Source organism: Oncorhynchus gorbuscha, linkage group LG16 (genome assembly GCF_021184085.1).
Source record: "Oncorhynchus gorbuscha isolate QuinsamMale2020 ecotype Even-year linkage group LG16, OgorEven_v1.0, whole genome shotgun sequence".
In the NCBI taxonomy this organism is placed as follows: domain Eukaryota; kingdom Metazoa; phylum Chordata; class Actinopteri; order Salmoniformes; family Salmonidae; genus Oncorhynchus; species Oncorhynchus gorbuscha.
In genome coordinates this window covers 88,917,325-88,942,063 of record NC_060188.1, presented here as the reverse complement: position 1 = coordinate 88,942,063, position 24,739 = coordinate 88,917,325, and the positions used below count along the sequence as shown (strand labels likewise).

General features: G+C 44.7%; 1 protein-coding gene across 1 annotated transcript in view; it reads left to right on the top strand.

Moving 5' to 3' along the window:
* The window catches only part of shc3 (SHC (Src homology 2 domain containing) transforming protein 3), a 61,940-nt gene that overhangs the window by 32,732 nt on the left and 4,469 nt on the right, over positions 1-24,739 (top strand). Inside the window, exons 3-11 of the mRNA XM_046306109.1 lie at positions 3,112-3,175; positions 6,468-6,587; positions 6,712-6,777; positions 7,678-7,729; positions 7,968-8,097; positions 12,295-12,436; positions 14,368-14,470; positions 18,412-18,609; positions 20,435-20,730. Coding sequence (XP_046162065.1) covers positions 3,112-3,175; positions 6,468-6,587; positions 6,712-6,777; positions 7,678-7,729; positions 7,968-8,097; positions 12,295-12,436; positions 14,368-14,470; positions 18,412-18,609; positions 20,435-20,730 — 1,171 coding nt within the window. The remainder of the gene's footprint in view (positions 1-3,111; positions 3,176-6,467; positions 6,588-6,711; positions 6,778-7,677; positions 7,730-7,967; positions 8,098-12,294; positions 12,437-14,367; positions 14,471-18,411; positions 18,610-20,434; positions 20,731-24,739) is intronic.

Here is a 24,739-nt window from a genome sequence, read left to right as displayed (position 1 = left end):
TGGTGCCAGGTTTCCTCCAGATGTGACACTTTGCACTCAGGCCAAAGAATTAAATCTTTGGTTTCATCAGATCAGAGAATCTTGTTTCTCATGGTCAGAGAGTTCTTTATGTGCCTTTTGTCAAACTCCAAGCGGGCTGTCATGAGTAGCTTCCGGAGTAGCTTCCGTCTAGCCACTCTACCATAAAGGTCTGTTTCTTTCTCTGACATGCACTGTCAACTGTGGGACCTTATATAGACAGGTGTTTGCCTTTACAAATCATGTCCAATCAATTGAATTTACCACAGGTGGACTCTAATCAAGTTGTAGAAACATCTCAAGGATGATCAATGGAAACAGGATGCACCTGAGCTCAATTTGGAGTCTCATAGAAAAGGGTCTGAATACTTATGTAAATAAGCTATTTCTGTTTTATTTGTAATACATTTGCTAGCATTTCAAAAAATCTGTTTTTTGCTTTGTCATTATGGGGTGTAGATTAATCATTTGTTTTATTTAATGCATTTTAGAATCAGGCTGTAACTTAACAAAATGTGGAAAAAGTCAAGGGGTCTGAATACTTTCTGAAGGCACTGTAGACTTACCTCTTATACTCACCCATCTGCCCCCGTTTATTTAATTTCATCTCCACTGTCCCCAACAAATAGAAACATTAGAAGAAGCCTGTATTTTCTATGGTTGTTTATTAAATGACAAGGCCATGGCTGCCAGTAGAGCTGTGTCTGTGAGAGATGTGGGGCCTGTACTGGGAATATGGCATGTCTGTGTCACGTTCACTTTTCTGCTTGAGTTCATGGAGTCAGCTAGGGTTAGGGTTAGGGTTAGGGTTAGGGTTAACCCTAACCCCAGAGCCACTCTTCATTGTGTGCCTAGCATTCTGTCTGGTTTAAGGACCACATGATATTGCACTATCCATTGATGAGAGAGAGAGAGAGAGAGAGAGAGAGAGAGAGAGAGAGAGAGAGAGAGAGAGAGAGAGAGAGAGAGAGAGAGAGAGAGAGAGAGAGAGAGAGAGAGAGAGAGAGAGAGAGAGAGAGAGAGAGAGAGAGAGAGAGAGAGAGAGAGAGAGAGAGAGAGAGAGAGAGAGAGAGAGAGAGAGAGAGAGAGAGAGAGAGAGAGAGAGAGAGAGAGAGAGAGAGAGAGTCAACTTTTGGTATACTATAAATAGACTTCCTATTCTAAAATAATTGAGAGCATGTATTTAAAGACGGTGATAAAAATAAAATAAACACATTTCAATAGACATTACAAATAAACACGTTTGTCTCTCATCACCACCAAAGCTACTGCTATAAATGTACTGTAGCATGTACCCTGTTCTTCTGTTTCTTATTGAATTATTAGGTGTATTATCATCATACAAGTCTAGAATCTAGAAGAAAGCTGTCTTCAAACAGAGGGCCAGGATTCAAACACCTATTTCCCTTGTCTCTATCTGTTGTAGAAGAATGCAGGTAGCCTAGCGGTTAGGAGTGTTGGGCCAGTAACCTAAATCTGTCCATGTGCCGTTGAGCAAGGCACTTAACCCTCATTGCTCCTGTATGTCAGTGTCTGCTAAATGACTAAAATGTGAAATGCTACCATTTGTTAACCGGCTGTGCTCTAGGTCCTCCAGAATCCATAGACATACAGTGCCTTCGGGAAGTATTCAGACCCCTTGAATTTTTCCACATTTTGTGACGTTACAGCCCTGTACTGAAATTGATGAAATAAAACACATTCTTCAGCAGTCTACACACAAAACCACTTAATGACAAAGTGAAAACAGGTTTTTAGAAATTTTAGCAAATGTATTACAAATAAAACAGAAATACCTTATGTACATAAGTATTCAGACCCTTTGCTATGGAACTCGAAATTGAGCTCAGGTGCATCCTGTTTCCATTGATCATCCTTGAGATGTTTCTACAACTTGATTGGAGTCCACCTGTGGTAAATTTCATTGATGGGACATGATAACACTCTAGAATCTAGGAGGAAGCTGTCTCATAGCAGAGTGCCAGGATTCACATACATATTTCCCTCTATCTGTTGTAGAAGAATGCAGGTGGTCTAGCGGTTAGGAGTGTTGGGCAAGAAAGGCCTTGGTCAGGGAGGTGCCCAAGAACGCGATGGTCACTCTGACAGACATCCAGATTTCCTCTGTGGAGATGGGAGAACCTTCCAGAAGGACAACCATCTCTGCAGCACTCCACCAATCAGGCCTTTATGGTAGAGTGGCCAGACGGAAGCCACTCCTCAGTAAAAGGTACATGACAGCCCACTTGGAGTTTGCCCAAAGGCACCTAAAGGACTTTCAGACCATGAGAAATAAGATTCTTTGGTCTGATGAAACCAAGATTGAACTCTTTGGCCTGAATGCCAAGCGTCACGTCTGGAAGAAACCTGGCAGTATGCCTACAGTGAAGCATGATGGTGGCAGCATCATGCAGGGAAATGTTTTTCAGCAGCAGGGCCTGGGAGACTATTCAGGATCGAGGGAAAGATGAACAGTGCAAAGTACAACGAGATCCTTGATGAAAACCTGCTCAGGACCTCAGACTGGGGCGAGGGTTCATCCTCCAACAGGACAACGACCCCAATGACCCTAAGCACACTCTCTCTGGAGAGACCTGAAAATAGCTGTGCAGCAACGTTCCTCATCCAACCTGACAGAAGATCTACAGAGAAGAATGGGAAAACCTCCCAAAATACAGGTGTGCCAAGCTTGTAGCATCATAGCTATGAAGACTCGAGGCTGTCGTCGCTGCGAAAGGTGCTTCTACAAAGTACTGAGTAATAAAAAATGATATATATATTTTATTTAACCTTTATTTAACTAGGCAAGTCAGTTAGGAACAAATTCTTATTTTACAATGACGGCCTACCCCGGCCAAACCCTCCCCTAACCCGGGTGACGCTGGGTCAATTGTGTGCCTCCCTATGGGACTCCCGATCACAGCCGGTTGTGATACAGCTCGGGATCGAACCAGGGTAGTGACGCCTCTAGCACTGAGATGTATTTCCCTAGACAGCTACGCCACCTATGGGGCGAAGGGTTTGAATACTATTTTCTGTGGCATGGAAGAGTCACCATCCTATCCTTGTGCCCTTCTATCTCTCTACCACCAGAGAGGCCATCAGCTTGGTGTGTGAGGCAGTCCCGGGGGCCAAAGGAGCGCTGCGGAAGAGAAAGGTACCCCCTAACTTCCTCCCCATATCTGGGGAAGGGAGGGAGAGAGCGAGAGAGTGAGAAAGAGATTGAGAAGGAGAGTGTGTGTGTGTGTGTGTGTGTGTGTGTGTGTGTGTGTGTGTGTGTGTGTGTGTGTGTGTGTGTGTGTGTGTGTGTGTGTGTGTGTGTGTGTGTGTGTGTGTGTGTGTGTGTGTGTGTGTGTGTGTGTGTGTGTGTGTGTGTGTGTGTGTGTGTGTGTGTGTGTGTGTGTGTGTGAGAGAGAGAAGAGGGGAAGGGATGGGGGTGTGGGACTGTGTTCTCTGTGTGTGTGGGCATAGATCCAGCCCACGATGCACAGTGAGCTGTTCAGCTATGGTCAGCTCTGCTCAGTGACTCATGTAGAGCAGAATATCACTAATCAGGAGGCTGAGCTGGAGATGGGGAGCCATGCAATGTGTCTGTGTCCTCGTAGTGTGGGGTGTTGATCCATGCCATGTGTTTGACCTGAAGATGGAGAGCCATCCTATGTGTTACTGTGTGGATCCATGTTTCTGTCTTAGAGAAGCTTGTCCTCATACTATGGGGTATGTGTCATTGTGGTGTGGTGTGTGTGTGTGTGTGTGGGGGGGGGGGGGGGGGTATTAATGAGATGGATATGGGGAGCCATGCTAGCTAGCTATGTGCCTGAGAGGAGCGTGTCCTCTTATAATACATTTAATCAGAGCAATATTCAGGTTGGATTCCATGCTAGCCTTTCCAATGTATATCTGTGTCTAACACAATATCACAACTGGCTCTGCCTGAATGAATATAATACTATAACAATCTGATGCCCTTAAACTGTAGACCAGTGGTCACCAACAGGTTGTCGATCTCCAAGACATTTCTAGTCGATCGCCAAACATTTCTGTAAAAAGAAACAACAACGACAAAGCCTTGTGTTCCTATAGTTTTATTAGTCTCGGGCTGTTGGTGGTAGGTGCAGCCAATTCAGCTGCCCTGCGCGCCGGGTAGGCAAACTGTTGCCATTTCTTATGTCTGAAGGTACAGACCCTGCCTTCCCAGGGGGTGTGGAGAGGAAATCAAGTGCACTATGCCATCTCTGGCCCATCAGATTGCTCAGATGACCGAGTCTGAAGTAATGTAGCAGGCATACAAGAAAGCTACGGCAAAATTGATACTGTGAGATTTCAAAATGTTTAAATCAATGAATAGAGAGAGACTGTCAAAAAATACAGCAAATAGCTGTTGTTTTTATGAGTGAGTTCATGTTTAAGTTCTTACTCAGCACTGTCAACACTTTGTTTTCAACAGTTTTCAACCCATAAAATGCACATTCTCCCTACTTCCACTCAGCGCTACAACCAGCACTGCAGCTGTAATGAATGAGTAGGAAAGTGTATCTATAGGCTTGTGTTGTTGTTATTAGTGGCTTGGGTCTTTTTTAATATCGAGGAATATTTCACTCTCTCTGTTCATAGGAGTAATGGAGTAATAACATGAACTTTCGCTATCAGCTGGATGACCGTGTCCCTTTATGGTCAGTGTCAGTGGAGGAAAGGGAGAGCGGAGGGATGTTGAGAGACGGACCCTCAGTCTGCTGTTCTCTCCCTCTGCTGAGACTGACCCTCAGTCTGCTGTTCTCTCCCTCCGCTGAGACTGACCCTCAGTCTGCTGCTATCTCCCTCCGCTGAGACTGACCCTCAGTCTGCTGCTCTCTCCCTCCGCTGAGACTGACCCTCAGTCTGCTGCTCTCTCCCTCCACTGAGATTGACTCTCAGTCTGCTGCTCTCTCCCTCTGCTGAGACTGACCCTCAGTCTGCTGCTCTCTCCCTCAGCTGAGACTGACCCTCAGTCTGCTGCTCTCTCCCTCTGCTGAGACTGACGCTCAGTCTGCTGCTCTCTCCCTCTGCTGAGACTGACCCTCAGTCTGCTGCTCTCTCCCTCTGCTGAGACTGACCCTCAGTCTGCTGCTCTCTCCCTCTGCTGAGACTGACCCTCAGTCTGCTGTTCTCTCCCTCCACTGAGACTGACCCTCAGTCCGCTGCTCTCTCCCTCTGCTGAGACTGACCCTCAGTCTGCTGCTCTCTCCCTCAGCTGAGACTGACCCTCAGTCTGCTGCTTTCTCCCTCTGCTGAGACTGACCCTCAGTCTGCTGCTCTCTCCCTCAGCTGAGACTGACCCTCAGTCTGCTGCTCTCTCCCTCTGCTGAGACTGACCCTCAGTTTGCTTCTCTCTCTCTCTGCTGAGACTGACCCTCAGTCTGCTGCTCTCTCCCTCCACTGAGACTGACCCTCAGTCTGCTGCTCTCTCCCTCAGCTGAGACTGACCCTCAGTCTGCTGCTCTCTCCCTCTGCTGAGACTGACCCTCAGTCTGCTGCTCTCTCCCTCAGCTGAGACTGACCCTCAGTCTGCTGCTCTCTCCCTCCACTGAGACTGACCCTCAGTCTGCTGCTCTCTCCCTCAGCTGAGACTGACCCTCAGTCTGCTGCTCTCTCCCTCAGCTGAGACTGACCCTCAGTCTGCTGCTCTCTCCCTCCATTGAGACTGACCCTCAGTCTGCTGCTCTCTCCCTCTGCTGAGACTGACCCTCAGTCTGCTGCTCTCTCCCTCAGCTGAGACTGACCCTCAGTCTGCTGCTCTCTCCCTCTGCTGAGACTGACCCTCAGTCTGCTGCTCTCTCCCTCTGCTGAGACTGACCATCAGTCTGCTGCTCTCTCCCTCCACTGAGACTGACCCTCAGTCTGCTGCTCTCTCCCTCCGCTGAGACTGACCATCAGATACAGGCACCATCAGCCCAGTAAAATAAAAAAGCTAATTATTTAAACGTATGCTCACTCAGCTGTGCCTCACAAGTAATACAACAATGAATCTATTACCGATCATATAGCCTACCTCAGATTTTGAAATATATATATTTTTAAATGTCCCGAACAACAATGCATTGGCAGGTGAATTCAGGGAAAGCCAGTATGGTGATAATGTATTGGCCTATAGCTTACTGAACAAACCTCATTGCTACAGTACTGTTTTTAATTGGTTAATGTTGCATGGGCTTACATTTTCTAAGTCATGGTAATAAAAAATCAGAGCGGGTAGATCTCAACATGCATTTTGACTCAGAAAGTGATCTTGACTCAGAAAAGGTTGGTGACAACTGCTGTAGACTATCAGAGTATAGCAGCTGCTTCAGTGTCCTGGCACGTTGGGTTTCTGAATAAAATGACCAAACAAAATGTATTATTCATATTATTATTGCTCTATTTGTGTATGATGTACAACTCATCTCCTACCTGCCTCTCTTCTCTCCCTCCAGCCTCCATCTAAAGCCCTGTCCAGCATATTGGGGAAGAGTAACCTCCAGTTTGCTGGGATGAGCATCAATTTGAATATCTCCACCAGCAGCCTCAACCTGATGACCCCAGACTCCAAACAGGTCAGTTTTTACAAACAATGTAAAGTTCCCTTTTGTGAAGAAAAGATATTTCTGTAAGAGATGTCAAGAACAGTTAGGCTACAGTGTTATTTGATTTCCTGATCAATGTGTGTGCCTCTGCCAGATCATAGCCAATCATCATATGCAGTCCATTTCCTTTGCATCAGGAGGAGATCCAGTGAGTGATCCAGTAAGAACCATTTCTTTGATTTGAACCTTTATTTAACTAGGCAAGTCAGTTAAGAACAAATTCTTATTTACAATGGGAGAGAGCTTATGGGAAATGTGGGTCACAAACACAAGCTGAAAAACAGAAAGATTTATGGAGCCATGTTTTATCCGTTGAATGAATCTGACTGTAGATTATGGCTGAGACAATCATGAGACTCATCCAAGTCTCTAATATGGGCAGATAGATGTTTATTTAAAAAAAATATTTAACTAGGCAAGTCAGATAAGAACAAATTATTATTTACAGTGATGGGCCTACCGGGGAACAGTGTGTTAACTGCCTTGTTCAGGGGGCAGAACAACAGATTTTTTTGACCTTGTCAGCTCAGGGATTCAATCCAGTAACCTTTCTGTTACTGACCCAATGCTCTAACCACGAGGCTACCTGCCGCCTCTACACTCTAACCACGAGGCTACCTGCCGCCTCTACACTCTAACCACGAGGCTACCTGCCGCCTCTCCACTCTAACCACGAGGCTACCGGCCGCCTCTCCACTCTAACCACGAGGCTACCTGCCGCCTCTACACTCTAACCACGAGGCTACCTGCCGCCTCTACACTCTAACCACGAGGCTACCTGCCGCCTCTACACTCTAACCACGAGGCTACCTGCCGCCTCTACACTCTAACCACGAGGCTACCTGCCGCCTCTACACTCTAACCACGAGGCTACCTGCCGCCTCATATCGGTTTATTTTGTTTATCATTCATGTCAGTCCGGTGTATTAACACATCTATACATTAATATGCAGACTCTCCTAAGGACTGCTGTAGATGTCGATGTATGAATGCCTTCCTGGTTGACTTTCCCTTTGGAGTCTCTGTTCACCATTGACTAATTTTCCTTTCCTTGGTCCAGGACACGACTCATTATGTTGCCTATGTAGCAAAAGATCCTGTCAACCGAAGAGGTAGGCCCTACCTGTATTTCTCTTCTTCTTCTACTTCTCTTCTTCTTCTTCTTCTTCTTCTTCTTCTTCTTCTTCTTCTTCTTCTTCTACTTCTTCGTCTTCGTCTTCGTCTTCTTCTTCTTCTTCTTCTTCTTCTTCTTCTTCTTCTTCTTCTTCTTCTTCTTCTTCTTCTTCTTCTTCTTCTTCTTCACCGTTCTCCTGCTAGTAGTTGACCTCTGCACCTCTTCTCCTATTCTAGCGTGTCATATTCTGGAGTGTTGTGATGGTCTGGCCCAGGATGTGATCAGCACCATCGGCCAGGCCTTTGACCTCCGTTTCCAGCAGTACCTCCAGTGTCCCTCCAGCAAGATGACCTCTGTACACGACAGGTGAGCCCGTCTGCCATCATAGGCGACAGTGACATTATTTCCTATGTTTTGTGTGTGTGTGTGTGCCCTGATAGACATGCTGTATGTCCTCCCCATCCTCCCTGATAGACATATGCTGTATATCCACCCCATCCTCCCTGATAGACATATGCTGTATATCCACCCCATCCTCCCTGATAGACATATGCTGTATGTTCTCCCCATCCTCCCTGATAGACATATGCTGTATGTTCTCCCCATCCTCCCTGATAGACATATGCTGTATATCCACCCCATCCTCCCTGATAGACATATGCTGTATGTTCTCCCCATCCTCCCTGATAGACATATGCTGTATGTTCTCCCCATCCTCCCTGATAGACATATGCTGTATATCCACCCCATTCTCCCTGATAGACATATGCTGTATGTTCTCCCCATCCTCCCTGATAGACATATGCTGTATGTTCTCCCCATCCTCCCTGATAGACATATGCTGTATGTTCTCCCCATCCTCCCTGCTAGACATATGCTGTATGTCCTCCCCATCCTCCCTGATAAACATATGCTGTATGTCCTCCCCATCCTCCCTGCTAGACATACTGTTGAAGTCAGAAGTTTACATACTTGGAGTCATTAAAACTTGTTTTTCAACCACTCCACAAATGTCTTGTTAACAAACTATAGTTTTGGCAAGTCGGTTAGGACATCATGTGCGTGACAAGTAATTTTTCCAACAATTGTTTGCTGACAGATTATTTAACCTATAATTCACTGTATCACAATTCCAGTGGGTCAGAAGTTTACATACACTAAGTTGACTTTACACAGCTTGGACAATTCCAGAAAATGATGTCATGACTTTAGAAGCTTCTGTTAAGATAATTGGCATAATTTGAGTCAATTGGAAGTGTACCTGTGGATGTATTTCAAGGCCTACCTTGCCTGTTTGCTTGACATCATGGGGAAATGAAAATAAATCAGTCAAAAATTGTGACCTCCACAAGTCTGGTTCATCCTTGGGAACAATTTCTAAATGCCTGAAGGTATCACATTCATCTGTACAAACAATAGCACGCAATAATTAACACCAAGCAGCCGTCATACCGCTCAGGAAGGAGACGCGTTCTGTTTCCTAGAGATGAATGTACTTTGGTGTGAAAAGTGCAAATCAATCCCAGAACATCAGCAAAGGACCTTGTGAAGATGCTGGAGGAAACATTTACAAAAGTATCTATATCCACAATAAAATTAGTCCTATATCAACATGACCTGAAAGCCGCTCAGCAAGGAAGAAGCGACTGCTCCAAAGCCAGCCATAAAAAAGCCAGACTACAGTTTGCAACTGCACATGGGGACAAAGATTTTTGTACTTTTTGGAGAAATGTCCTCTGGTCTGATGAAACAAAAATAGAACTGTTTGGCCATAATGACCATCGTTATGTTTGGAGGAAAAAGGGGGAGGCTTGTGTCGTGTTTTTACTATCATTAACTGAAGACTGATAGTTTTTATCAAAGATTTTCTGTAATGAGTTAATTCGCGATTAGACCGATTAATCATGTAACCGTAATTACTAGGAAGTCGGGGCACCAAGGACAAATATTCAGATTACAAAGTTATGATTTCCTAAAATAACTTTTCAGATATTTTATCTGATCAATTAATATTCAAAGTATTGAATTATTTACTTTACCTCGTGTTAGTCTCATTCCAAACATTGTAAATTGTTGGTTATCTGCATGAACCCAGTCTTCACTATGAGTCATCCATACATCAATTGTCTTAAATCATTAATTTATTACTAACTAAGTAATTCACAGAAATGTATAAACAAACAAACAAGGTACATGTGGGTACATTAAATGATAGCGGATGTGCCCTAGTGGGCTAAACCGGCATGACGGCTTGTTAGACAAAAGGGGAAGTGGGGGTCGACTAAGAAGTCACTAAAGAGTGATAATTATAACAATTTGAATGCTAATCCTTTACACATGAACGCTCACTCATTCGGGAACAATTGCAATCAATCAATATATTTAAGCTCAGTGTGTCGTCTTGATCGCTGGTGAAAAGTTTGTTTCTTTTGTAGAATCTCTCTCTCGGTTGCGGTTAGAGGGGATAGTTCAGAGTGACATTTGTTATAGAATGGATGTTTCGGCGGTTGTCGTTCTTCGTGTTCAATGATACCGAATTCCTAGCTGCAGACTAGTAATTAATATCAAAGACTTGTTCTTATTCTGTCGGTATCGATAGTCTAAGAGTTTAACCACGTCGTATGGTTAAAAGATTCAGCAATGGTCTACAACCTTTGTCCTCCTAATGGAGAAAAACATGGTCTGCAACCTTTAGCCATCTCGTAAGTGAGGTAAGCTTGATCTGCTGATCGAAAAACCGAGTGGGGGTTTTATTCGGAAGGGCTGAAAAAGGGCAATCCCCGGAGGCCTGACCCTAACTGGGCTCAGGGGCGGTCCTCAGATTTAGTTCAAATCAAAAGGGAATTGTATTTTTCTTCATTAAACAGTCCAAAATCATATTACACAATTATACAAACAGTATCATACTCACTCATTCATCTTAAACAACAATTAGATGTAAACCTTATATCTGAGGCTATTATATAAACAGCGTTATGGTAATGTGGCCACACCGTCTCCCATGAGCTTCCCGAAGTTGTGACAAATGGACCAGTTTGTAGCTGGATTCTTCACCGATTTTTCATACTTTCTCCGGAACATGAAATTTGTTTGTACCTCAAGTTCTGTGAGGTGGAAGGATTTCCTTTGTCCTCTATGAAAATGTATCCTCTCTATATACTGTGTGTCCATGAGGAGATCCTCAGGAATTTACAACGTCTCTCTGACCACAGCAACCTAGTTGAAGGAGGAAAGGGGGGGCAGGGAGAGGGGGATGGGGCTTGCTATACCCAAAGAGGCCAAGGTCATGACACTTGCAAGCCGAAGAACACCATCCCAACCGAGAAGCATGGGGTGGCAGCATCATCATGTGGGAGAGCTTTGCTGCAGGAGGGACTGGTGCACTTCACAAAATAGATGGCATCATGAGGAAGGGAAATTATGTGGATATATTGAAGCAACTTCTCAAGACATCAGTCAGGAAGTTAAAGCTTGGTCGCAAATGGGTCTTCCAAAATGACAATGACCCCAAGCGTACTTCAAAAGTTGTGGTAAAATAGCTTAAGGACAACAAAGTCAAGGTATTGGACCGGCCATCACAACCCCCTGACCTCAATCCTATAGAACATTTGTGGGCAGAACTGAAAAAGCATGTGCGAGCAAGGAGGCCTACAAACCAGACTCAGTTACACCAGCTCTGTCAGGAGGAATGGGCCAAAATTCAGCCAACTTATTGTGGGACGCTTGTGAAAGGCTACCCGTAACGTTTGACCTAAGTTAAGCAATTTAAAGACAATGCTACCAAATATTAATTGAGTGTTTGTAAACTTCTGACCCACTGGGAATGTGATGAAAGAAATACAAGTTGAAATAAATAATTCTCTCTACTGTTATTCTGACATTTCACATTCTTAAAATAAAGTGGTGATCCTAACTGACCTAAGACAGGGAATGTTTACTAGGATTAAATGTCAGGATTTGTGAAATACTGAGTTTAAATGTATTTGGCTAAGCTGTATGTAAACTCCTGACTTCAACTGTATGTTGTACATCCTTCCCATCCACCCTGCTAGACATATATTGGTACGTCCTTCCCATCCACCCTGCTAGACATATATTGGTACATCCTTCCCATCCACCCTGCTAGACATATATTGGTACGTCCTTCCCATCCACCCTGCTAGACATATATTGGTACGTCCTTCCCATCCACCCTGCTAGACATATATTGGTACGTCCTTCCCATCCACCCTGCTAGACATATATTGGTACGTCCTTCCCATCCACCCTGCTAGACATATATTGGTACGTCCTTCCCATCCACCCTGCTAGACATATATTGGTACGTCCTTCCCATCCACCCTGCTAGACATATATTGGTACGTCCTTCCCATCCACCCTGCTAGACATATATTGATACATCCTTCCCATCCACCCTGCTAGACATATATTGGTACGTCCTTCCCATCCACCCTGCTAGACATATGCTGTAATGTCTGCAGGAAGAGCTTCACGATCCACGTATTAATCCTGCTTTCTAGTGAGCAGCAATTCACAGCTGATCGACCCTCTGTGTGATGACAGGGTTCTGAATATGGAGTCAGTCTGGACAGAGGAGGAGGAGGAGGAGCCTGCCGAACATCCGTACTACAACAATATCCCCGGAAAGATGCCACCACCTGGAGGATTCATAGACACCCGGCTAGGCCAGAGCATCCAGGCTGAGGTACAGGACAGTTCCCTCGCCACATCTCACCATATGCAGCAGCAACAGCCAGTACAGAGTGCTACACTTCAGAGCTCCTGAGTGGCACAGCGGTCTAAGGCACTGCGTCTTAGTGCAAGAGGTGTCACTACAGTCCCTGGTTTGAATCCAGGCTGTATCACATCCAGCCGTGATTGGGAGTCCCATAGGGCGCTGCACAATTGTCCCAGGATTGGCCGGGGTAGGCCATCAATGTAAATAAGAATTAGTTCTGAACTGACTTGCCGAGTTAAATAAATATACATATATACAATTCTGCAAAGAGTTCAACACAGTTTTGAACAGTGACTACATACATGTTTTGTGTGATCACTGCGGGACATGAACCCACTATCTTGGCTTTGCTGGCGTTGCACTAACTGAGCCACACAGTACCACAAATCAACATGATGTGTAGGTACGTCATCACCAGTTAGAAATATAATTCCCAGGATGTCCATTCCACACTTACCTCATCTACACCAACCTCATCCATCCAACCTCATCCATCCAACCTCATCCATACAACCTCGTCCATCCTTCCTCATCCACACCTACCTCATCCATCCAACCTCATCCATCCTTCCTCATCCACACTTACCTCATCTACACCAACCTCATCCATCCAACCTCATCCATCCTTCCTCATCCACACCTACCTCATCCATCCAACCTCATCCATCCTTCCTCATCCATGCCTACCTCATCCATCCAACCTCATCTAATCCAACCTCATCCATCCAACCTCATCTACACCAACCTCATCCATCCAACCTCATCCATCCTTCCTCATCCACACTTACCTCATCTACACCAACCTCATCCATCCAACCTCGTCCATCCTTCCTCATCCACACCAACCTCATCCATCCTTCCTCATCCATGCCTACCTCATCCATCCAACCTCATCTAATCCAACCTCATCCACACCTACATCATCCATCCAACCTCATCTACACCAACCTAATCCATCCAACCTCATCCATCCAACCTCATCCATCCAACCTCGTCCATCCTTCCTCATCCACACCTACCTCATCCATCCAACCTCATCCATCCTTCCTCATCCACACTTATCTCATCTACACCAACCTCATCCATCCAACCTCGTCCATCCTTCCTCATCCACACCTACCTCATCCATCCAACCTCATCTAATCCAACCTCATCCACACCTACATCATCCACACCTACATCATCCATCCAACCTCATCTACACCAACCTCATCCATCCAACCTCATCCACAACTACATCATCCACACTCACCTCGTCTATCCTACCTCATCCACACCTACCTAATCAATCCTACCGTATCCACACCAACCTCATCCTCACTTGGTAATCTCATCCACACCTACCTCATCCATACCAACCTCACCCACACCAACCTAATCCATCCTACCTCATCCACACTAACCTCATCCAGAGTCTACCTCCTCCATCCTACCTCATCTACATCAACCTCATCCACACCTACCTCATCACATCTACCTCATCCATCCTACCTCATCCATCATACCTCATCGACATCTACCTCATCCACACCTACCTCATCCATCCTACCTCATCCATCCATCCTACCTCATCGACATCTACCTCATCCACACCTACCTCATCCATCCTACCTCATCCACACCTACCTCATCCATTATACCTTAGCCACACCAACCTCATCCATCCTACCTCATCCATGCTACCTCTTCCTAAGGCACCCAGGGCCTACATACATCACCACAGTCTAGAAATACATCCTGTTAGCCTCTGGGATTTGATTTGCTTCCCAATCATGAATGAGATGGATCCTGCTGACAGAGGAAGGAAGGAATACAGACCTTGCAGAAGAGTTGCTGTTTTTATCTTTATTTTTCTCTGACTCATTCTGTTGTTTTTCCTGTGTCTGTCCCTCGAGCAGCAGGCCCCAGGGGCTGGGGTGGACCAGACTTACTACCAGGGTAGACACTGTGGCGAGATCTGGGGGCCGGACAGGAGGCCTACTGGGATACTCGTCCAACAGGGTAAAATAGGATCTATCTGTCTCTGGTCTCTCTCTCTCTCTCTCTCTCTCTCTCTCTCTCTCTCACTCTCTCTCTCTCTTTGGATATCTTTCTGGACGTGTCACAATCTCTCTCTTTGTTTTCTGTTTGTCTCTAGCTTTCTCTCTCTGTCTGTCGTTCTCTGTCTCTTACTCTCTCTCCGTCTCACCGTCTCGCTCACCATTACGATTGACCATTACGTATCGGTCCCAGTCAAATATAACTAAACATAATCTCAGGACCAAAATAGCTTTTTACCACCTAAGGAACATTGCCAAGGTACGGCCGTTTCTCTCTCAGGCTGATACAGAGACTCATCCATGCTTTTATTACAAGTTATATAAAAATAATTGTGCTCCACAGATATGGTCAGGTTTTGGCTAGGCTACTTTGAAGCAAGGTAAGACATGCCTCATAATATGTAATAAAACTTTCAGCTTTCAAACAGTTAAGTATCTGTTTTCAAAATGCATACTGCCTCCAGCTTATTGCAAAGTGGTGTGTGACTTGCCATCCGTTGCCTTTGCATTTTGCATTTGCTGTTTGAGATGTTGTAGCAGCAGCTCTCGCGCTGTCTGACAGATATTACGCTCAAAGACTGTATCTGTATGCTGTACGCATGTGGTCAAATCCATGACGAATATACTGTACACGAGTGCCGAATTAAGTACACTAAATTATGCAAATGAACCTATAGACGGATAAGCATGACCGGTAAAATGTATTTCCATCAATGAAGAGGCTAAAAAGCGTTACTTCACAATGGTGTTTTTTCTTCTTTTCCCGGACAATTTTATTTATTAGCTTTTCTATTTTTTTTATTGGTCAAAAGCCGGCTATTACCAGCTAAGGGAAACGTTGACACACACACACGTCAGCTCAGACAGATCCAGCTCCGAGCGGACCAGCTCAGAGAGGCCCAGCTCAGAGAGGCCCAGCTCAGAGAGGCCCAGCTCAGAGAGGCCCCAGCTCAGAGAGGCCCAAGCTCAGAGAGGCCCCAGCTCAGAGAGGCCCCAGCTCAGAGAGGCCCCAGCTCAGAGAGGCCCAGCTTAGAGAGGGCCCAGCTCAGAGAGGGCCCAGCTCAGAGAGGGCCCAGCTCAGAGAGGGCCCAGCTCAGAGAGGGCCCAGCTCAGAGAGGCCCAGCTCAGAGAGGCCCAGCTCAGAGGCCCAGCTCATGAGCTCTATCAGCAGCAGATTTTCATTTAGAATGGAAAATGAATGTGTTTATTCAATAAACGTGTGCATTGAATCGTATCGCATCGAACCAAATCGTTTCGTTACTCTAAACAAATAGAATCGGCACCAAATCGTTCATGTATCGTATCGGATCCCATGCGTCTAAACTCAGCAAAAAAAAGAAACGTCCTCTCACTGTCAACTGCGTTTATTTTCAGCAAACTTAACATGGGTAAATATTTGTATGAACATAACAATATTCAACAACTGAGACATAAACTGAACAAGTTCCACAGACATGTTGTCACATTCGTCAATAGGAACGGACCAAGTTCCATATACTTTATTACACAGTGTAACTATCAAAAACAATAAGCAACACGAACGTGAAAGCCGTAGTGCACAAAACACTAACACAAACAATATGCACAAAACACTAACACAAACAATATCCCACAAAACACTAACACAAACAATATCCCACAAAACACTAACACAAACAATATCCCAAAACAAAACAAACTAACACAAACAATATCCCACAAAACACTAACACAAACAATATCCCACAAAACACTAACACAAACAATATCCCACAAAACACTAACACAAACAATATCCCACAAAACACTAACACAAACAATATCCCACAAAACACTAACACAAACAATATCCCACAAAACACTAACACAAACAATATCCCACAAAACAGGTGGGAAAAATGGAAAACTTAAGTATGATCCCCAATTAGAGACAACGATAATCAGCTGCCTCTAATTGGGAACCATAATAAAACACCAACATAGAAATATACAGACTAGAACTAGAGTCACTAGAGTCACACCCTGATCTAAAACACCATAGAGAACCCGAGGGCTCTCTATGGTCAGGACGTGACACATGTGACAAACAGAAAGGGAATAATGTTTCCCTGAACAAAGGGTGGACAAAATCAAAAGGAACAGGCAGTATCTGATGTGGCCACCAGCTGCATTAAGTACTGCAGTGCATCTCCTCCTCATGGACTGCACCAGATTTGCCAGTTCTTGCTGTGATATATTACCCCACTCTTCCACCAAGGCACCTGCAAGTTCCCGGATATTTCTGGGGGGATTGGCCCTAGCCCTCACCCTCCGATCCAACAGGTCCCAAATGTGCTCAATGGGATTGAGATCCAGGCTCTTCGCTGGCCATGGCAGAACACTGTCTTGCATTCCTGTCTTGCAGGAAATCACGCACAAAACGACTAGTATGGCTGGTGGCATTGTCATGCTGGAGGGTCATATGTCAGGATGAGCCTGCAGGAAGGGTACCACATGGGGGAGGAGGATGTCTTCCCTGTAACCCACAGCGTTGTGATTGCCTGCAATGACAACAAGCTCAGTCCGATGATGCTGTGACACACCGCCCCAGACCATGACAGACCCTCAACCTCCAAATCGATCCCACTCCAGAGTACAGGCCTCGGTGTAAGGCTCATTCCTTGAATGATAAACACAAATCTGACCATCTCCCCATGTGAGACAAAACCAAGACTCGTCAGTGAAGACTAGTCCTGTCTGCCAGTCCTGTCTGGTTCAGCGATGGTGGGTTTGTGCCCATAGGCAACGTTGCTGCCGGTGATGTCTGGTGAGGACCCGCCTTACAACAGGCCTACAAGCCTTCAGTCCGGCCTCTCTCATTCTATTGCGGACAGTCTGAGCATGATTGAGGGACTGTGCATTCCTGGTGTAACCCGGGCAGTTGTTTTTGCCATCCTGTACCTGTCCCGCAGGTGTGATGTTCGGATGTACCGTTCCTGTGCAGGTGTTGTTACATGCGGTCTGCCACTGCGAGGACGATCAGCTGTCCGTCCTGTCTCCCTGTAGCGCTGTCTTAGGCGTCTCACAGTACGGACATTGCAATTTATTGCCCTGGCCACATCTGCAGTCCTCATGCCTCCTTGCAGCATGCCTAAGGCACGTTCACGCAGATGAGCAGGGCATCTTTCATTTGGTGTTTTTCAGAGTCAGTAGAAAGGCCTCTTTAGTGTCCTAAGTTTTCATAATTGTGACCTTAATTTCCTACCATCTGTAAGCTGTTAATGTCTTAATGACCGTTCCACAGATGCATGTTAATTCATTCTTTATTTCATTGAACAAGCATGGGAAACAGTGTTTAAACCCTTTACAATGAAGATCTGTGAAGTTATTTGGATTTTTAAAAGACAGGGTCCTGAAAAGGGACGTTTCTTTTTTTTGATGAGTTCAGATACGTATTGTTCCTGTATTGTATTAGAGCCCATGTATCTAGATACGTATAGTTCCTGTATTGTATTAGAGCCCGTGTGTCTAGATACGTATCGTTCCTGTATTGTATTAGAGCCCATGTATCTAGATACGTATAGTTCCTGTATTGTATTGTGTGTCTAGATACGTATTGTTCCTGTATTGTATTAGAGCCCATGTGTCTAGATATGTATAGTTCCTGTATTGTATTAGAGCCCATGTATCTAGATATGTATAGTTCCTGTATTGTATTAGAGCCCATGTATCTAGATACGTATAGTTCCTGTATTGTATTAGAGCCCATAGATATGTATCTTGAAAGTGAAAGATATGCATCCCTCGTTTCTATTAACTCATAACTCCCCCCTCCCCCCACCCCCCAGGTAAGAAGAGAGAGACTCTTTATTGTCTATTTTACTTTCAGATGACAGAAAATATAAATGAGTCTTTCTTGTTTTTAACTCTTGCTTTGATGTCTAGGATCATGTGACATCTACAGTCTGCCCGAGGGGAAGAGTACGGTACCAAAAACAGGGGATGTGCCTACGTACGTGAACACCCAGCAGATCGACGCCCAGGTGCTGGCAGCCCTGCAGGCTGAACAGGACAGCATGGCAGCAGAAGGGGCAGCGGGAACAGCAGCCAAAGATAGTCCAAGGAAAGACCTGTTCGACATGAGTAAGAATATCTACCTCTAACTGCTTATTGCTAACAGTAACGAGAGAGAGAGAGAGAGAGAGAGAGAGAGAGAGAGAGAGAGAGAGAGAGAGAGAGAGAGAGAGATATGTTTGCCTGTAAGCAATGTTCACATTATTGTACAGCATGGCAGAGGGGGCAGCAGGCGTAGCAAAAGACAGTCCCAGGAAAGACCTGTTTGACATGAGTAAGAAGAACTAACCCAACGCTGACATGGCCAATGCTAATAACTAATAGCATATTCCTATTCAACATCTATGAGAAGAAGGAACTAACCGCGGATCGCTAATTACACTAGAATTTTCCCATTCAACATAGACAAGAAGAAGAAACTAACTGCTAAACGCTAATTGCTGTTAACACTAGCATAATCCTATCCAATGATCCGGTCCTATTACGATTTCTACCCCTCCCCTTGGCCCTTCAATGTTTACAGATCTGTAGCTTTACCACTACTCTGCTTATACTTATCCTTAGACATATTAACATAGAGGTGTAGGGGAACAAGGGGGATGGATAGGCAGTGATTTAGGACCGGCTGAACATACTTATAAAAAGAAGAACCTCACTGCTAAAATGTTTATGCTAATAACACTAGTATAATTCCTATTGAACCTGTATATGAATAACCTTATATATATATGATATAATAACCTTACCACTAATCGCTAATTGTTAACAGTAATAACACTAGTCCAACCACGAGACAAGATTATAATTATAGAGGTGATCTGGCTATTGTTTCCAAGGGGTTGGCTTTGTGCTATAATCACATTGTGTCAGGTCCAAAACAAAAGGGAGATATCACTGTAGACCACAGGAGGCTGGCGGAACCTTGATTTGGGAGGATGGGCTCGTGGTAATGGCTGGAATAAGTGGAGTGTTAACAAACACAGGGTTTCCATGGTTTCCATGGTTTCCATGTATTTGATGCCATTCCATTAACTGCTCTTGCCATAATTATGAGCCGTCCTCCCCTCAGCAGCCTCCTGTGCTGTAGACACTATGATTGTCGTGGCTTCCCACAACCTCCCCACAACTTGAGGGTAACATGTAAACTGCACGTTATTCAGATATAGGTGATATATCTGTCAAACAAATGACATGTATGCCACGTTGCTCCTTATGAATATAGTGTAGAGGTGAATGAAGAACCACGTGTGTCTTAATGGAGGCGGGGAATGAGGTGACATCTTGGTTATAATAGGTTCCTTCATACAGGTTCTTCCTCCTCCTTTACAGTATGTGAACAATTTACTGAATAATATTTAAATTACTACCGAGTGCCTACACATAGTGTAATTATTTCCAGGAATAAAACTTGGGAAGCATTAATGTATGACTACACAGACATATAGCATAGTAACACATCCATTATGGAAGTTTTAATCAACCAGGGGCTATGTGTTCTAAAACAAAATGTAGAAACGATGTGGAAGGTGGGTTCCACGACGCGTTGGTGTCCTTTAGTAGCGATTTGTCTTTGCAGCAATTCGACCATGAAGGCCTGATTCACGCAGACTCCTCTGAACAGTTGATGTTTAGATGTGTCTGTTACTTGAACCTCGTCTCGGGCCTAACAACACCCATGCCAATATATCCTCCAAACACCGGGCTTCTTCTTCACTTAAATAATGCATGCTATAGAATGCTTTTCAAGCCAATCAGAAACTAGTATTCAACAATGCAATGGTGTAACATACAATACACAACTTACATTGTCCATGCTCCCCTTTGTACCTGCATAGGCCTATTTTCACCACATTGTGTTCCCTGCTTACATATATTCTTTATCCCACCACCACAGAGCCTTTTGAGGATGCCATCCTGACCCAGTCAGCGGTCCCTGCCCTTCACAAGGCTGGATCTGTGGATAACTCCAGCCCCTTGTTGGTGCGCTCTGCTGCCTTCAAGGCCCAGGAGGAGCTGGAAGGCCAGGCCTGGTACCACGGCGAGATGAGCCGACGAGACGCAGAGAAACTACTGGTAGATGACGGAGACTTCCTGGTTAGGAAGAGCACCACCAACCCTGGGTCGTACGTTCTGACGGGCATGCACAGTGGACTGGCCAAACACCTACTGCTGGTGAATCCTGAGGGCACGGTGAGCAGGGAGGGAGAAGCAGGGGGGAGTGAGTTACACTAGTGTGAAAAGGCGAATAAGAGAAAGGGTGAGTGATTGAGTGAATACCCACTGGGAACAGAGGTCAATTCAACGTCTATTCCTCATTGGCTCAATGTAATTTAGTTGAAATGACGTGGAAACAATGTTGATTCAACTAGTGTGTGCCCAGTGGGTGAGAGAGAGAGAGAGAGAGAGAGAGAGAGAGAGAGAGAGAGAGAGAGAGAGAGAGAGAGAGAGAGAGAGAGAGAGAGAGAGAGAGAGAGAGAGAGAGAGAGAGAGAGAGAGAGAGAGAGAGAGAGAGAGAGAGAGAGAGAGAGAGAGAGAGAGAGAGAGAGAGAGAGAGAGAGAGAGAGAGAGAGAGAGAGAGAGAGAGAGAGAGAGAGAGAGAGAGAGAGAGAGAGAGAGAGAGAGAGAGAGAGATGTCTACTGTTAATTTTGATTGTTTATTTCACTTTATATATTATCTACCTCACTTGCTTTGGCAATGTTAACACATGTTTCCCATGCCAATAAAGCCCTTGAATTGAATTGAATTGAGAGAGTGCGCGATACAGTATGCTAGAGAGAGGGGGAGAGAGATTACAGTATGCTTGAGAGAGGGAGAGAAAGAGATACAGTATGCTAGAGAGAGGGAGAGAGAGAGATACAGTATGCTAGAGAGAGAGAGATACAGTATGCTAGAGAGAGAGATACAGTATGCTAGAGAGAGAGAGATACAGTATGCTAGAGAGAGAGAGAGAGATACAGTATGCTAGAGAGAAGAGAGAGAGAAAGAGATACAGTATGCTAGGGAGAGAGATACCGTATGCTAGAGAGAGAGATATACAGTATGCTAGAGAGAGAGAGAGAGAGAGAGAGAGAGAGAGAGAGAGAGAGAGCGATACAGTATGCTAGAGAGAGGGAGAGAAAGAGATACAGTATGCTAGAGAGAGAGAGATACAGTATGCTAGAGAGAGAGAAAGAGAGAGAGAGAGAGAGAGCGATAAAGTATGCTAGAGAGAGGGAGAGATACAGTTTGCTAGAGAGAGAGAGATACAGTATGCTAGAGAGAGAGAGATACAGTATGCTAGAGAGAGAGAGAGAGATACAGTATGCTAGAGAGAGAGAGAGAGAGAAAGAGATACAGTATGCTAGGGAGAGAGATACCGTATGCTAGAGAGAGAGATATACAGTATGCTAGAGAGAGAGAGAGAGAGAGAGAGAGAGAGAGAGAGAGAGAGAGAGCGATACAGTATGCTAGAGAGAGGGAGAGAAAGAGATACAGTATGCTAGAGAGAGAGAGATACAGTATGCTAGAGAGAGAGAAAGAGAGAGAGAGAGAGAGAGAGCGATAAAGTATGCTAGAGAGAGGGAGAGATACAGTTTGCTAGAGAGAGAGAGATACAGTATGCTAGAGAGAGAGAGAGAGCGATACAGTATGCTAGAGAGAGAGAGATACAGTATGCTAGAGAGAGAGAGAGATACAGTATGCTAGAGAGAGAGAGATAGAGTATGCTAGAGAGAGAGAGATAGAGTATGCTAGAGAGAGAGATACCGTATGCTAGAGAAAGAGAGATACAGTATGCTAGAGAGAGAGAGAGAGAGTTACAGTATGCTAGAGAGAGGGAGAGAAATAGATACAGTATGCTAGAGAGAGAGATACAGTATGCTAGAGAGAGAGAAAGAGAGAGAGAGCGATACAGTATGCTAGAGAGAGGGAGAGATACAGTATGCTAGAGAGAGAGAGATACAGTATGCTAGAGAGAGAGAGAGATACAGTATGCTAGAGAGAGAGAGAGATACCGTATGCTAGAGAGAGAGATATACAGTATGCTAGAGAGAGAGAGAGAGAGAGAGAGAGAGCGATACAGTATGCTAGAGAGAGGGAGAGAAAGAGATACAGTATGCTAGAGAGAGAGAGATACAGTATGCTAGAGAGAGAGAAAGAGAGAGAGAGAGAGAGAGCGATAAAGTATGCTAGAGAGAGGGAGAGATACAGTTTGCTAGAGAGAGAGATACAGTATGCTACAGAGAGAGAGAGAGAGAGAGAGAGCGATACAGTATGCTAGAGAGAGAGAGATACAGTATGCTAGAGAGAGAGAGAGATACAGTATGCTAGAGAGAGAGAGATACAGTATGCTAGAGAGAGAGAGATACAGTATGCTAGAGAGAGAGATACCGTATGCTAGAGAAAGAGAGATACAGTATGCTAGAGAGAGAGAGAGTTACAGTATGCTAGAGAGAGGGAGAGAAATAGATACAGTATGCTAGAGAGAGAGAGATACAGTATGCTAGAGAGAGAGATACAGTATGCTAGAGAGAGAGAAAGAGAGAGAGAGCGATACAGTATGCTAGAGAGAGGGAGAGATACAGTATGCTAGAGAGAGAGAGAGAGAGAGAGAGAGAGAGAGAGAGAGAGAGAGAGAGAGAGAGAGAGAGAGAGAGAGAGAGAGAGAGAGAGAGATACAGTATGCTAGAGAGAGGGAGAGATACAGTATACTAGAGAGAGAGCGATACAGTATGCTAGAGAGAGGGAGAGATACAGTATGCTAGAGAGAGAGATATACAGTATGCTAGAGAGAGAGAGAGAGATACAGTATGCTAGAGAGAGAGAGATACAGTATACTAGAGAGAGAGAGAGATACAGTATGCTAGAGAGAGAGAGATACAGTATGCTAGAGAGAGAGAGATACAGTCTGCTAGAGAGCGAGAGGATACAGTATGCTAGAGAGAGAGAGATACAGTATGCTAGAGAGAGAGAGATACAGTATGCTAGAGAGAGATACAGTATACTAGAGAGAGAGAGAGATACAGTATGCTAGAGAGAGATAGATACAGTATGCTAGAGAGAGAGAGAGAGAGACAGTATGCTAGAGAGAGAGAGAGATACAGTATGCTAGAGAGAGAGAGAGAGATACAGTCTGCTAGAGAGAGAGAGATACAGTCTGCTAGAGAGAGGGAGAGATACAGTATGCTAGAGAGAGATATATAGTATGCTAGAGAGAGAGAGATACAGTATGCTAGAGAGAGAGAGATACATTATGCTAGAGAGAGAGAGATACAGTATGCTAGAGAGAGAGAGAGAGAGAGAGAGATACAGTATGCTAGAGAGAGAGAGAGTGAGAGAAAGAGATACAGTATGCTAGAGAGAGAGATACCGTATGCTAGCGAGAGAGAGATACAGTATGCTAGAGAGAGAGAGAGAGAGAGAGAGAGAGAGCGATACAGTATGCTAGAGAGAGGGAGAGAAAGAGATACAGTATGCTAGAGAGAGAGATACAGTATGCTAGAGAGAGAGAGATACAGTATGCTAGAGAGAGAGAAAGAGAGAGAGAGATATACAGTATACTAGAGAGAGAGAGAGAGACAGTATGCTAGAGAGAGAGAGATATACAGTATACTAGAGAGAGAGATACAGTACACTAGAGAGAGAGAGAGAGAGATACAGTATGCTAGAGAGAGATAGATACAGTATGCTAGAGAGAGAGAGAGAGAGAGAGAGAGAGAGAGAGAGAGAGAGAGAGAGAGATACAGTATACTAGAGAGAGAGAGATACAGTATGCTAGAGAGAGAGAGATACAGTATGCTAGAGAGAGAGAAAGAGAGAGAGAGAGATATACAGTATACTAGAGAGAGAGAGAGATACAGTATGCTAGAGAATCTCTTATTATTATATTATTATATTATATACAGTATACTAGAGAGAGAGAGATACAGTATACTAGAGAGAGAGAGAGATACAGTATACTAGAGAGAGAGAGAGATACCGTATGCTAGAGAGAGAGAGAGATACAGTATGCTAGAGAGAGAGAGAGAGAGAGAGAGAGAGAGCGATACAGTATGCTAGAGAGAGGGAGAGAAAGAGATACATTATGCTAGAGAGAGAGATACAGTATGCTAGAGAGAGAGAAAGAGAGAGAGAGATATACAGTATACTAGAGAGAGAGAGATACAGTATGCTAGAGAGAGAGAGATATACAGTATACTAGAGAGAGAGATACAGTACACT